This window comes from Podarcis gaigeae (genome assembly GCF_964106915.1).
Source record: "Podarcis gaigeae genome assembly, chromosome: 5".
NCBI lineage: Eukaryota > Metazoa > Chordata > Lepidosauria > Squamata > Lacertidae > Podarcis > Podarcis gaigeae.
Window position 1 is genome coordinate 36034997 of NC_139681.1, and position 14883 is coordinate 36049879.

The window sequence follows — 14883 nt, forward strand, 5'->3', positions numbered from 1 at the left end:
CAGGATCTTGGCTTTTGCGTGATCTTTGCATGTGTTTTAAAGGAAATGACAATGGAAGAAAAGTGTGTCTAATATAATCTAAAAAGACTAATACTCAGACACTGGCTGATCTTGGAAGGAACAGAACATTCAAGTGCATTTTCCATTTTTTATTCATGTGCGTTGGCCCTTTTGATTGTTTTGTAGAAACTTGCATTCACTTTGCTTTGGGGGAAATGTATGCTATGAGATTTATTCCCCCTTTTCCACCTATGTTTCATATTTGCTTAACTTTTTTTTTTACCTAGTCACTATCATTAAAAGAGTACCATGAAAGTAATTATTCTGTCAAACTGAGGAACCCTAAATGCTTCATGGAGTAGCTTATTAACTTGAAAATAAGAGACGGTCTGTCAAAAAAATCCTCCCTGTAGGTCCCATCAACCTCCATGGGCTGCTCTATTGGGTTCCCCAACCCTTAAGAGCACATTTTGGGATAGGGGGGCTGTAGGAGCAAGTGGAAGAAGGGAAAATTCCATTGCATGAGCAGGTTTACTCCTGCAACATTGGATTTCCCTCTATATTATTGTCACAACATAGGATTGGAAATCAGTTGATCTAGTTTTTCACTAGATTGTGGAACTAATGTGAAGTGGAACCCTTCAATTTGCTGGACTAATGAACAGACAGGATTGGCTAGCTGGCATTTCAACTCAAGTCCATTTAATTAAAAGCAGTGTTTAGAGTAACTTTGATGGCAGTTCTCAAAAGCAGCCACAGTGAACAAAAGCAACTTCAACATTGCAGTTGGATTTTTATTTTTGCAATTCTCTTTAAAGAATAAAAACGCACGAACCTCATGTGTAACTTTTGGTGTTCTGTTTTGTTTATTTGCTGTATCATCTTCCACTACCTTAAATGTTTAGTATAATTCGGTCTTTAACGTCCCTCGAAGGACAGCCAAATTTAAATAACAATTTGACATACAGCTGTGAGGCATTTGCGAGCTTTTTTGCGGAGAAGGTCCTGTTGCTCCGCCGTGACCTTCCTGCCAATTTGGATACAATAAAGGAACTGGAGGCCCCTCGACTATCCTCGGGTCCAGTATTGGACCACTTTGACCGGATTTCCCTGGCCGATGTGGACAGACTCCTCTGAGCTGGAAAGCCCACCACTTGTCCTCTTGAACCATGCCCGTCTTGGCTGATTAGAGCGTGTCCAGACGAGGTGCGGGCCCCCCTGGGGGATATCATCAATTTGTCCCTTGGCACCGGGACATTCCCAGGGGAACTGAAGAAGGCAGTGGTGCGCCCGCTCTTAAAGAAAACATCATTAGATCCCTTAGATCGATCCAATTACCGCCCGGTTTCGAATCTTCCATTCCTGGGTAAGGTGATTGAGAGAGCAGTTGCTGAACAGCTTGGTAGGTTTCTGGATGAAACATTGGCTCTGGATCCATTCCAGTCTGGCTTCCGCGCTGGTCATGGGACCGAGACGGCACTGGTCGCCCTAACAGATGATCTCCGCAGGCAGCTGGATCGAGGCGGGTCGGGGCTGCTGATTCTTCTAGACTTGTCAGCAGCCTTCGACATGGTCGATCACGAACTCCTGGACCACCGCCTTGCCAACGTGGGGATCCAGGGCACAGTCCTTCAATGGCTGTGCTCGTTTCTCTCTGGTCAGGGACAGAGGGTGGCACTTGGGGGGGAATTGTCATCGTGCCACTCCTTGGTGTGTGGAGTGCCCCAGGGTGCGATACTCTCCCCGATGCTTTTTAACATCTTTATGCGCCCCCTCGCCCATCTTGTCCGGAGTTTTGGGCTGGGCTGCCATCAGTATGCTGATGACACCCAACTCTATCTGTAGATGGATGGCCATCCTGACTCGGCCCCAGACACACTGATCAGAGGCTTGGAAGCTGTGGCTGGATGGTTACGTGGGAGCCAGTTGAAGTTAAATCCTTCGAAGACAGAGTTCCTCTGGCTGGGATGAGACGATATGGGTTTGAGGGGAAAACTCCCATCTGTTGCGGGGGTGCAATTAGTGCCAGCACCATCCGTTAAGAGTTTGGGTGTAATGTTCGATACCTCCCTCTCCATGGAGGTGCAGATTGCAGCTATAACAAAGGCGGCATTTTTTCATCTCTGCCAAGCTAAGCAGTTGGCTCCTTACCTCTCTCGCCCTGACCTAGCCACTGTGATCCACGCAATGGTCACCTTCAGACTGGATTATTGTAACTCACTCTACATAGGGCTGCTCTTGAGACTGACCCAGAAACTCCAGCGGGTGCAGAATGCCGTGGCGAGACTCCTTACGGGGTCTTCGCTGCGAGATCACATTCATCTGGTGCTATACCAGCTGCACTGGCTCCTGGTGGAGTACAGGATCAGGTTTAAGGTGCTGGTTTTAACCTTCAAAGCCCTATACGGCCTAGGACCCTCGTACCTACGGGACCGCCTCTCCTGGTATGCCCCACGGAGGAACTTACGGTCTTCAAATAAAAACATCTTGAAGGTCCCAGGCCACAGAGAGGTTAGGCTGGCCTCAACTAGAGCCAGGGCTTTTTCGGCTACGGCTCCAACCTGGTGGAATGCTCTGTCACAAGAGACAAGGGCCCTGCAGGACAGAGCTGTTCCACCAGGCCTTTGGTCAGGGCGCAGCCTGACTCCCTCCTTTGGCAATCTTTACAGAGCTTTAGTTTATGGTTGCCATCAATTTTGATTTTAATTAATTTTTATAATGTTTTTATAATGTTGCACTATTTTAGTGTTGTTAGCTGCCCTGAGCCCAGCTTCGGCTGGGGAGGGCGGGATATAAATAAAATTTTTATTATTATTATTATTATTATTATTATTATTATTATTATTATTATTATTTTCACTGGTCTCTCAGGCTAGCAGGGCCACTCTGGATGTATTGTCCAGCTCATGGGTAATAATTCCCAGGCATCTGGCAAAACTTACTTTTCAAGCCTTCTACACAAATTTCACCAGTTTACAGAAATGACTCAAAATAATCGATTCATTTCAACATTGAGAGGAAAATAGTGTGATATACAATATATGTATTGTGCGTTTACAATGCAGCAGGATGGTGTGTTAACTTCTACAGACTTTAAAGATTCTGTTTGGCAAGTTTTTCTTGTGTGCTTTAAAATCTTATTTATGTGCAGTTGCCCTTCCTGTGTTGGAAAACAGGCATTGCAGACATTCCCATTTACCCAAGGGCACACATATTCACATTTCACTAGGACTGGAGCTATACTGCTGCTGTGATGAATACTCAGGGAGGGGATGGAAAAACCATACAGCTAGAAAATACAAAAATGGCATGAAAATGACAGGCATTTTCCCCAGCATCCCTAGAAATGCTGCCAATGGACCAGTCAAGATCTGTGCCAGCAATGACACCCAATGCTGCTCACACATGGGGAGAGCCAACACAATGTGATAAGGATATACCCCCAGTCCACATCCCTGCACCACCATATACACAACATGCAAGACAATCCTGCAGTGCCCCAGTTTCATCGGCCCTACAGACTCAGCCCGCAACAAGTCTGCAGTTGCCAAACCCCAAGCATCCCTTCAGACAGTGGTCTGAAGCCCCCTTATGCTCCTTCCAAGCACTGCTTTATGAGCCCAACATGCAAAGGGGAGGAAGGACAGCCTGTACAATGCAGCACCCATGAAGCTCCCCTTGGGCTGCAGAGAGTACACACAGTTCTGCCTGGTACCCCCAGTTGTTGGGAGTGGCGTAGAGTTTGGTATGGCGTATTTGTACCTGGAGTCTCGAGCTGAGGTGCTTTAGAGCTGTAGGCAGAGAAGTGTAGCAGTGAGCTTAAGTTCTCAGGTGTGTTCTGAAGACAGACTGTTTTGTGCAATGGTATCCCTTTTTTTGTATGAAGTGCCCTTTCTCCAGGTTTCCATCACCAGAGTTCTGCTGTGCAAGGGTCTAATTGTGCAGAAGATGGGGCCAGAGAGATACAGCTCCATGCCACATGCCATAATATCAGAGAAGTGGTCTCACCATTGTGGGGCTTGCATACTGGTTGTAATGTGTTTTCATAGGGTGCATGTGGAGTTACACTATAATCTAGGCTCTGCCATGGTGACATGAGCAGATCTGTTGACAGAGTACTGCTTTGTTTTTGGTTTTTTTAAAAAACCCTCATGTTGACTTTATTGGGGGGGGAGAGATTTCTTGCACCAGGTTTGGGGCTGGTATAAAGTTGTGCCATCCATGGGGTTGTGGCCATTGATTTAAAGGGCACAGGGGTTTGCTGCCATTATGCTTTCCCCAAGATGGCCCCATTCCGCCATTTTGCCAGAGTGCCTCTCCCAATGTCACTGCACCTGTGCCAACATGCTGCCTACAACTCCCATAATCCTTGGCCATTGGCCACGTTGGCAGGATTGATGGGAGTTGTAGTCCCACAACATAAGGAGGGCACCGTATTAGTTAGCCCTGCTGCACCCTTTTTGCTTGTAGAACGTCAGAACAAATTTGCGCTCCACCTCAAATGATTAAGGATCTCTTAAAAAATCTCCACTTGTAAACTGACGATTTACAGTTGAAAGATTATTGCTTCCTTCATTTTGCTATAATTTACCATGGCTATAAATTGCTTCCTTAATTTATTAGTAATAGAAGGGGGAAAGGTTGTATTTTATTATATGCTACTATGCAAAATGTGTTTTGAATTTATTAATGAAACTGCTGATTCATCGCTGCAGGAGGACAAAACAGTGTGGATTTCTTTTGACTATGTGATTGAAACACATTGTTTTTCTCTGTTTTGGGAAGACTATCCATTAGGTTTGTCACACTTTGTAACAAATTTTGAAACTGCCACTTTCTCCTTGTCATATTTTAGCAATGTTTTAGCCAAATCAATAAAACCAATATGAAATATTCACTTTGTCACAGCTTTGTGATTCCTTTCTTTCCCCTCAATGGGTGGCATATTCCTGATGGGTCCCTGAAGTATGGATAATTACTTATTTAGTGAACAGAAACACAGTGACATATAAACACCTATATAAATACAGTCGCATCTTGGAGGTTGAACGGAATCTGTTCTGGAACTCTGTTCGACTTCCAAAACGTTCGGAAACCAAGACGCAGCTCTGATTGGCTGCAGGAAGCTCCTGCTGCCAATTGGAAGCCACGGAACCTGCGTCGGACATTCAGGTTCCAAAGAATATTGGCAAACTGGAACATTCACTTCCAGGTTTGTGGTGTTCGGGAGCCAAAACGTTTGACTTGCAAGGCGTTCGACTGTATATTCTTAATTGGTTCTGATTATGCCTCAGTGTAACAGCACTTGCAGTTCCACAGACGGAAAGATCTAGGTATATTAAAATGAACTTTATGTGCTGCATTTCATGTTGAATGATACATGAAAGCTTGATTTCTTAACAGCTAGAGTATTGTTGGGCTAGCAGCTGAGGAGGAAATTTTTTGTCAGTTCAGAGACCTTGGCATTTTGGTCTGTCTGTCTCCAAGCTGAATAGCTGCTTGTTTGAGGTAACTAGGTTGTCTTTGTGGATCTCCTTGGGAGAAAAAAAACCTTCTGTGTTACATATCCCAGTAGAGGCGAAAGACTGGGATACTAGTGCCAAAATTAACAGGAACAAAGTGCTAAGATTGTACCAGTGGGCAAAAGTGGTTTCTCTCAAGTTTGCTCAAAGAGCACTGAATGAAAAATGAGATTCTGAAAGAGCAATTGCTCTGGCACTGGTAGGTAACTATAGCTGAGGCCATGGAATAAATGAATATTTATGTAGGAGATTCTGTACCTCCATGTCAGACTGCTGCTTTTTAGGCTACAAGGAAGCCTTTTTGGCACTGGAGACACTGAGGACTAAGGCTGGACTCAGGAATACCCTGCTCAATTATGCACTACGCAGGAGTGAATGAGGACAGCGTGTACACAAACTGTAGAGTTCCTAAAGGAACATCTTGTTCAGGGGCCTGCCTATTCTGAGGGAGGATGCCCTGCTATCTAAAATATTCCCTGAATGTGTATTTCCACCATTTCCCTGAAAAACCTCAAAAGGTACAAGGTGTACAACTGTTAGTGACTTGCTACTGTAACGAGCTGCTCTGATTTAAACTTTATTCTTTAAAGTTTAACTTCAACCTAGATCCCTGGCTGTCAGCCAGCTTTCTTGGAAGAACACTTTAAGAACTGAATGAGGGGTTATAGCCCATCTCCTCAGCTCCATTGGCTTCCTAAGTGGGCCTGCTGGCAAGTTCAGTTCCCACCTTATTTCACATTATTTTCTGGCCTACATCGGCACTTGAGGGAGCAAGTTTTGCCTCATAGCGGGGCAGATTTGGCCCAGGAGTCTCCAGTTGCTGACTCTTAATTCTATTCAACTCCATCTAGGATAAAGTCGTTTGCATCACATTCCTTGGGGATGCAGGTAAATAGTTTCCTTTCTGCTGTTCTTTTAAAAAATGTTTCAAAATGTATGCTCTCTCTCTCTGTGTTGCAGGGAGTGATCACACCTGCTGTCCTTGCCCCCTTCCAAAGGCTGATTACCTCTGGTTTTTCCAAATGTATTTCAAGCAGGGGCAAAACTAGGCTTTGTTTCACCCAGGTCAAAGACCCATTTTGTCACCTCCCATGTGCATTTGCACACACATGCACAGGCTGGGAGCTTCATGGTGCCCCTCGGGCAGCTTCACCCTGGGCAAAAACCCCCCACTAGTGCCACACACCCCAGCTATGGAGAAAAACCAAAGGATTCCATCAGGAAGTTATGGGGCCTATTCTGAGTTATGGGACACGCGCTGATTGAAAACAAAGCACTAAGACTGCTCCAAACCCTTGCAGCTGCAAACAGGACCGACAGAAGAAGAAGAAGAGTTTGGATTTGATATCCCGCCTTTCACTCCCTTTAAGGAGTCTCAAAGCGGCTAACATTCTCCTTTCCCTTCCTCCCCCACAACAAACACTCTGTGAGGTGAGTGGGGCTGAGAGACTTCAAAGAAGTGTGACTAGCCCAAGGTCACCCAGCAGCTGCATGTGGAGGAGCGGAGACGCGAACCCGGTTCCCCAGATTACGAGTCTACTGCTCTTAACCACTACACCACACTGGCTCTCACAAGGACAGCAAGGACACATTTAACTCCCTCAATGTCATCAGCAGCACAAATCATCATGAATGCGCAGTAAGGGGGGAGGTCTAGAGAGGCTCTGAACCTGCACTCTGCCCTTGTTGCTGGTGCTATGTAAGTAACACAAGCAAGTTTTGACGGGAAGCAGGTGTTCCCTTTGCCTCTTAATAACAGTCTTGCTGGTTTCAGCTACCTTTGCTCCACCTTGGTTCTTCTGCAGATGCTCTCAGGCTCTAATTCTGTCCCTGCTGGGACTTGTGCCCAGCACCAACTCTGGCTAGGCTGGGAGTGTGAATGCTGAAAGTGACAAAGAACAGAAACTGTATGTTATTATTACTTTGGAATCTGTATCGCGGTAGGATGCCAGTGGGTCGTGGGTTGCACTGTGGTCTAAATCAGTGAGCCTCTTGGGCTTGCCTTTCAGAAGGTCAGCGGTTCGAATCCCCGCAACTGAGTGAGCTCCCGTTGCTCGGTCCCAGCTCCTGCCAACTCAGCAGTTCAAAAGCACACCAGTGCAAGTAGATAAATAGGTATTGCTGTGGCAGGAAAGTAAACAATGTTTCTGTGCACTCTGGTTTCTGTCACAGTGTTCCGTTACGCCAGAAGTGGTTTAGTCATGCTGGCCACATGACCTAGAAAGCTGTCTGTGGACAAATGCTGGCTCCCTCGGCCTGAAAGCGAGATGAGAGCCACAATCACATAGTCGCCTTTGACTGGACTTAACCGTCCAGGGGTCCTTTACCTTTACCTAGGATGCCGTAGTAGGTACAAGCATGTTGCATGTTAATTTGGAGGGGGTTTTTGTCGCTGAAACAGGATTTTCAAAAGTATCAGCGTTCCCAACCCCACTTCCCTTGCACATTAGCAGTGTTATAGTTTGAAGCCTAGGAAGTGGGTGAGTAGTTGATAGTCTGCAGTTTGCCTGCTCCTTCATGCTTTCTAGATTGGTTGCTTCATCTGGGATGCAGATGTGTTGTGAAAAACCGACACTGTCTCTCTCTCTTTAAAGACTTGGGACTTCAATGGCATTATAAATATACATGTTTCTCTAGAATGCATTAGATTGATAAGGTCTATGAATAACGGTGATTTCTTTTAGATCAGAAAGATAGATTTCAGTTATATGTACTGGTAAAAACAGCTTTCCGCGTTTCTCAAAATTTTATAAGCATTTCTCTCCCAACAAAGCAGATATATTCTGCTTACAACTTGTTGCACAAAAACATAGCAACATTATGTTTATATTATAGAGTTGCAATCTTCTTCTAGGAATCATTCTCAAACGTCTGATATATATACAGAGAGTTTTGATGACGACATTTTTTACTGTACTCTAGTTGTTGCTGTTTACGTTTCTGAATGGTTGTGAATTAAGGCGGTATGTCCTGGTGAACAATCAGACCTTGTATACCCCACTTTCAAACAGTGTTAGAAACTGAGATATGAAAGCTAGGAGCTAAATGGCATCTTAAGCTTAGGTTATGGGTGCAACAACAGAATGTCTAGGCACATTTTTTTAATAAGAATACCAAGCTGAAAATGAATGAACTAAAATATTATGTTCATTTTTCACATGATCTAGTCCTTCTGCCCACCCCCCTAATTATTCTTAAGAGGGTCTCTTCTCCAGTCTTCAGAGAGTAGCTGGAAATGGGGAGGCAGAAAAAGCTCCTCCTTTCCTTCCACTCTGCAGTTTTAATCTGAAATCTTGGGCACAGTACTGCACCCAGAGCTCAGAAACTGCTTGCGCTAATGAAATTCCCTGTCACAAAATGCACCTAAAACAATGGGAGTTTCGAACACTGCTTTCGACCCATCTGATTTTTTAAAAAGGTTCGTAAGGTTGCCTGACTGTAATAATATGAAACTTTTGCATATTGAAAACAACAGGATATTTATTGGGAGGGATGAACAAGAGTGTGGATTTATTCTGCACAAAACACAGCTGCTAGGGACTTTTGTCTCTTTAAGAATGATTCAGCTAAAAGTCGAAGAAAGAACAGGTCAAAAGGGAGTTTGGGCCCATGCTGGTATTTCCTGCAAGCTAAATAATTCCAGCAGGGTACAGAGCTAAACAAACCTTGAACGTTTCTAGAGTTTATAAAGACAAGCTTCTTACTTGGGACTCTGTGGTGATAAACAAAAACGGATTTTAGTTGGAATTTTATAGAGTTTTGGGAGATGCTATAGTGAAGATTCAAAGAGTGCGATATACAAAGTCCTCCTTTCAAATCTCTCTTCAATGTGATAAGGAAGCTTCTGTCTGTGACTCTTAGGCTGTGTACACACCATACATTTAAACCACACACCTTGCCACATCAAATCTTGGGAAATTTAGTTTAAGGTGCCGGAGAATGTAGCTTTGTAAACTACAGTTGCCAGAAATCTTTGGGGTGGAAATGTGCTTTAAATGTATCTGCAGTCTTAGTCCCTGATTTTGCAGTCTGAGAATCAAAATATGCGGGGGTGTTGACTTCCAGGATTGTTGTAAGACTTATTGAGATAAGGGAGGGTTGTCCAATGGTGACCTTTAAGCTAACTGAAAGGACTTCTGCTTGTGCATGGCTGAGAACCTGGTTTTCACTGGTTCCAACCCCCTGCCCTGCTCAGCCACCTGTGCCCCAGCCCAAAAGCTGCTCCTGAGGATTGAAGGGTGCTCCAAAACAGTATGGAATATAGCACAGAATGGTTCAGTGTATAGTGTCCTGTCTCGTATGAACAGAAGTACGTTCTGCAAGCATGGGGGTTGGGGTTGGGGGTTGATTCCTGAGGATCAAACCCCTCCCCCTTTGTAAAGCCTCATAGCCCTGTGGTTGCGCAGCAACATGTGTTCCTTCTTATTATTTTTGCGTTATGATACGCTCAGGTTCTTTCGTTACTGTCAGTCATGACATAAACGGTTTCGTTTCATGTTATCTGTGTGTGTTTCTGTGTGCTTAGAATCTCCATAGGTCCACCAATGTGGTCTACCAAGCTCACCACGTTAGCAGGAGTAAGAGAGGGCAAGTCGTGGGCTCAAGAGGTGGCTTTCGAGGCTGTACAGTGTGGCTCACAGGTATTGTACTCATGATTAACTCAGCAAGTTGGCGCATGGGAAAAGCTATTCACACAGTGAACAAAATTACTGTATTGCAACTGATGGGTCCATTATAATAAGTCACATATAAGGAGAAAGAGGTGTTGTTTAATGTTCAGTTCAGCATGGCCAAGAGGTGTGAGTTCCAAATGCTTTAATACAGCGGTGGTGAATTGCCGGCCCATGGTTTGTGCTTGTCTCCCCAACCATTTTATTTTTATTTCATTTGTTCCTGCCACAGACACCCACCAACCTTGCCAGTGGCGTGGCTCATCTGACAAATAGTTAGGGGGTGACAACCCCTGTGTGTCAGCTGATCTACGTGTGCCCTGTATCTGCGTGTGTTTGGTCCGTGTGGCATAGGTGCATATGTGAGGCAACGTATTTGTTACTGTCACTGGATACTCAGAAATTGAGACTTCATGTAGAGCCATACTTCATGTAGAGCAGTCCTGGGTGGCCACAGCAGCTCCCTGGCTCCCATTTCCCCAGCTAGAGCTTTTTTTTATGTCTATCTGTAGCCAAAATGGACTGAAAGAAGCTTGCACAAACTGTTCTGTTAGTCAACACTCCACTGTAGACAGCTTTTCCCTGAGCAGTTAGAATATTTGTGAACATTTCCCAGCAGCTCAGTCAATGGATAAAGAGACTCATACATGACCAAAGACAAACACACATACCTTTTGTTTGATAAGTTAGATAACTTGTTTATAAAGGAATAAAAATGTTTTATTAAATGAGTTTAGTTGCATGATCTTTGAGAACTTATTTTATGACACATTTGTGAATGTGATGGGTCCTTTGGTTTACATGAAAAATCACAGATTTTATGCACTGCCTATTATTAATACAGGTCTTTCTGGTGCTGGCAAGACAACCATTGGGTTTGCACTTGAAGAGTACCTTGTGTCTCATGGCATCCCTTGCTACTCCCTTGATGGGGATAACATTCGTCACGGACTCAACAAAAACCTTGGCTTCTCTGCTGATGACCGAGAAGAAAATATCCGTCGCATTGCTGAAGTTGCCAGGCTGTTTGCCGATGCCGGACTTGTTTGTATAACAAGTTTCATTTCTCCATTCTCAAAGGTAAACCTTTCAAGAAAAACAGTATATTTCCCATGCTGTAAAAGCTACTTTTCCTAGTATTTTTGGAAAGAAGATACATAATTTCCGCCCTCCTTTCCCAACAGGTGGGCGTGGTTTGCGACACTGAGCGGGCTTACCTGGTCTGGTGCCTCCCACCTGGGTCAGGGTGGCTATCGTCCGGCCCCCGGCCTGGGAGGACAATGGACGGCCAGCTGGGGGTGGGGTGAAGGCCAAGGGAAAGAGGCCAACCCCTTTGGCCAAACCTCACTTTGTTTCTTCCTCTTTCAACATTTGGGGGCTAAAAATACAGTCCTTTAAATATATTGTTTCCATGTAAAGCATTGTCAAGGAGTGTTGGAATGGAGGTTGGTCCAATATTTTTATTCAGCATTATGCAAAAGAATTCTGTTTATAAAATATAAGCATGTTTCTGGCAGAGAGAGAGAGAGAGAGAGAGAGAGAGGGGGGGGCTGTGTCCTGTGTTTGTGTGCCCTGTAGGTCTGGATACATCCCATGTTTGGATTGATATTGGTATTTTAAATGTGGGTATATCTCTTCTTTTATTTTAAATGTTATCTTAATGCTGACGTATAGTGCTGCTTTGCTGCTATTTGTGGGTAGATGCCCTAAAAAAGCAGGATAAATACCTAGAAACAAATGAACAAATAATATAAGAGAGAGAGAGAGAGAGAGAGAGAGAGAGAGAGAGCGCTTTGTATCAATGTCCTGTCCTGTCTCTCTCTGTGTGAGTGTGAGTGTTTGTACTGTAACGTAAAGGGAAACAAATGTTAGCATTGGTATGCTATTATTTACTCTGCTTTCCTTTTATACAGGACCGCCAGAATGCAAGAAACATTCATGAGGCAGCTGGACTTCCTTTCTTTGAAATCTTTGTGGATGCTCCCCTGAATATCTGTGAGAGCAGGGATGTGAAAGGCCTTTATAAAAAAGCACGAGCTGGAGAAATAAAAGGTATGCCAGTTTTTGCGCCTACTGATAATGTATTCTATTCCCCACATGAAATCCCCAGTTCACATCACCCGCCACACCACTTCTTCCAGAAGTCTCCCTTCAGCAGCAGACTTGCTTTGGCTGAACTCTGCTCCAGTCTGAATTTGTGTGTTACTAGATACCCAGCTGAGAGATGCCAGGGGCCTCCCATGGCTGTGCCATGGCTAGCTGCAGCTATGGACCCAACACAGCTGTGTTGCAGGAAGGAAGGGGCACACTGGTGACACATTCTCCTGTTTGAAACCCAATGAGCTAGATAGGAAACTCTGCTGCCTTGGAATGTAACGATTTCTCTGTCGTGTTTTCACTTAAGTAGTTGATGAGAGGTCTCCAGCAGTTCATGCAAAAATGCAAAAGCCATTCCTAAGCATGGGTGTCCTGAAAGAGAACACATTTCCTTGCCCTTTTTAACCGCTTGACTGCCATGCTTATGTTTATGTAAATGAATATTCCACCCTCTAGGATTCACTGGAATTGACTCAGATTATGAGAAACCAGAAGCGCCTGAGATTGTGCTGAAAACCAACATATATTCTGTCACTGAATGCATCCAGCAGATTGTGGACCTCTTGCAAGACCAGGTACACTGTTTAAGTAACGAAACCTAGAAAAGCATGAATGTCTCTCCCCCCCCCCCCCCGCCTTCCCAGACCCATTTTAAAAAATGAATATTGTCACTAAGGGCCTACACATCTTCTTTTTATCCTCTAGAACATTGTTCCGCCAACTGCGATCAAAGATGTTCTTGAACTGTTTGTCCCTGAAAATAAAGTTGAACAAGCTCGGGCTGAAGCCAATACACTGCCGTCTGTGAAGATTACCAAGGTAAGAGAGTAGTAACCTGGAGGAGTGAAATTGTGTTAATCTGCTGTAGCAAAACCATCCAATGGTAGTGGATTTCTTCACCCTTACATTCCTTCCTGTGTTCCAAGGATTATGCATTGTTTGGTGCACTGTGTATCAGGGAGGTCTATCAGTGCATGGAGCCACTAATTCTTGTTGGTGCCTCTTCACCACCGTCTTCATTCACATCTAAAGCAGCATCATACCACTTTAAACAGTCATGGCTTCCTCCCAAAGCATCCTGGGAACTGTAGTTTGCTAGAGGGCACTGAAAGTTGTTAGGACTGCAGACCTCTATTCCCCCTCACAGAGCTACAATTCCCAGAGATCTCTGGGAAGAGGGCTTGATTGTTAAAACCTCTCTGGGAATTGTAGCTCTGTAAAGGGGAGGGGGGTCTTTGAACAACTCTCAGCACCCTTTAATGAATTACAGTTTCCAGGATTCTTTTGAGGAGAAGCCTTGGCTGTTTAAAGTGAAATGATGCTACTTTAAATGTGTAGTGCAGATGGGACTAAAGCCTGTGGCAGTATATTCCCAAGAAGGCTCTCCAATCCTTATTTCTATATATGTTCTATCAGAAGATAACAAAAAAAAAGACCCAGAACTAGCTCTGCCATCAAGCCGATCGAGCAAACTGCATCAGCTTGCCAATTTTAGTATATTTTTATTACTCTTGGAGGGGTGCCATCTGAACGTTCTGCATCGGGTATCAAAATCTCTTGGATTGCCTTTTGAATGCTTTCCAATCCTAGATTTTTACTGGCTTCTTTTAACTACTTCTGGATTTTAATGGATATATGTTAATTATAAAATAGTTGCTTTCCTGTTTGTATTGCATTTTGGAAGTGATCTTTGCAGATTTTAATTATGAACTTACTGTAACTTCATTGCCCGTCACCTTGTCCACCTACCTGGTAGAGAGGCGGCTGGCAAAGGTGGTAAATAAACATTCCCAGGGCACCTTAAAGACTGACACATTCACTTTGGCATATGCCTTTGTAGACTAGGATCTACTTATTCAAATGCAAGATGGGAGAGTAAATTGGATAAATAGTTCTGTTCTAGGTAATCATCCATATCACTCTGTCTACTGTGTAACTAGGGAAATCAGGGTCTAGCTAAATATATGTATCCTTCTCAGTGTGTTCAGTAAAATACAGTCATATATAATCAGTACTTAAAACATTTCTTTGTTACCTTATGCCTTGTGCCATCATTGGGTGCACCAGGGGTGAGGAACTATTTGTTGAACTATAACTCCCATAATCTCTGACCATTGGCTATGCAGGCTGGGCTTGTTGGGAGTTACATCTGGAGAATTAAGGATTTCCCTTCCTGATTTACACTATGGAAAGGTTCCTCAGAAAGACCTGTTTCCTCTCAGCTAACTCTGGCAGAAGTTGCTGGCCCCCTTATCTGTCATGGACATGCTAATGAGAGAGTTTACAAGATGGGTTGCCATTATGCCTCAGGGAGCCAGAATCCAAAATCCTGCGTGTACCTTAGGTTTTCCCAGTTCCATAATATTCAAACCGTATTCTAAGGAACCCTCTAAAGCTTATCCAGACTTTCATAATAATAAGAGGAGTAAAAGGCTGCTTGTTTGCCACTGCCAGTCTCCCTCTAGAATGCACTAAGTTGATAAAGGAGAGTGTTTGATGTATGCTTAGGCCACCAACCTTTAACTTACCTGTGAGTTTGGGGACCCATTTCCTAATTGTTATTATTATTTTTACTGTGTATCTGTATAGTGGTA

At 44.1% G+C, this 14883-nt stretch overlaps 1 protein-coding gene across 2 annotated transcripts in view; it reads left to right on the top strand.

Moving 5' to 3' along the window:
• The window catches only part of PAPSS2 (3'-phosphoadenosine 5'-phosphosulfate synthase 2), a 44548-nt gene that overhangs the window by 14736 nt on the left and 14929 nt on the right, over positions 1-14883 (top strand). For both annotated transcript variants that reach the window (XM_083740707.1, XM_083740706.1), the window contains exons 2-6: positions 10048-10162; positions 11037-11272; positions 12106-12244; positions 12746-12864; positions 12995-13108. In XM_083740707.1, coding sequence (XP_083596833.1) covers positions 10048-10162; positions 11037-11272; positions 12106-12244; positions 12746-12864; positions 12995-13108 — 723 coding nt within the window. The remainder of the gene's footprint in view (positions 1-10047; positions 10163-11036; positions 11273-12105; positions 12245-12745; positions 12865-12994; positions 13109-14883) is intronic.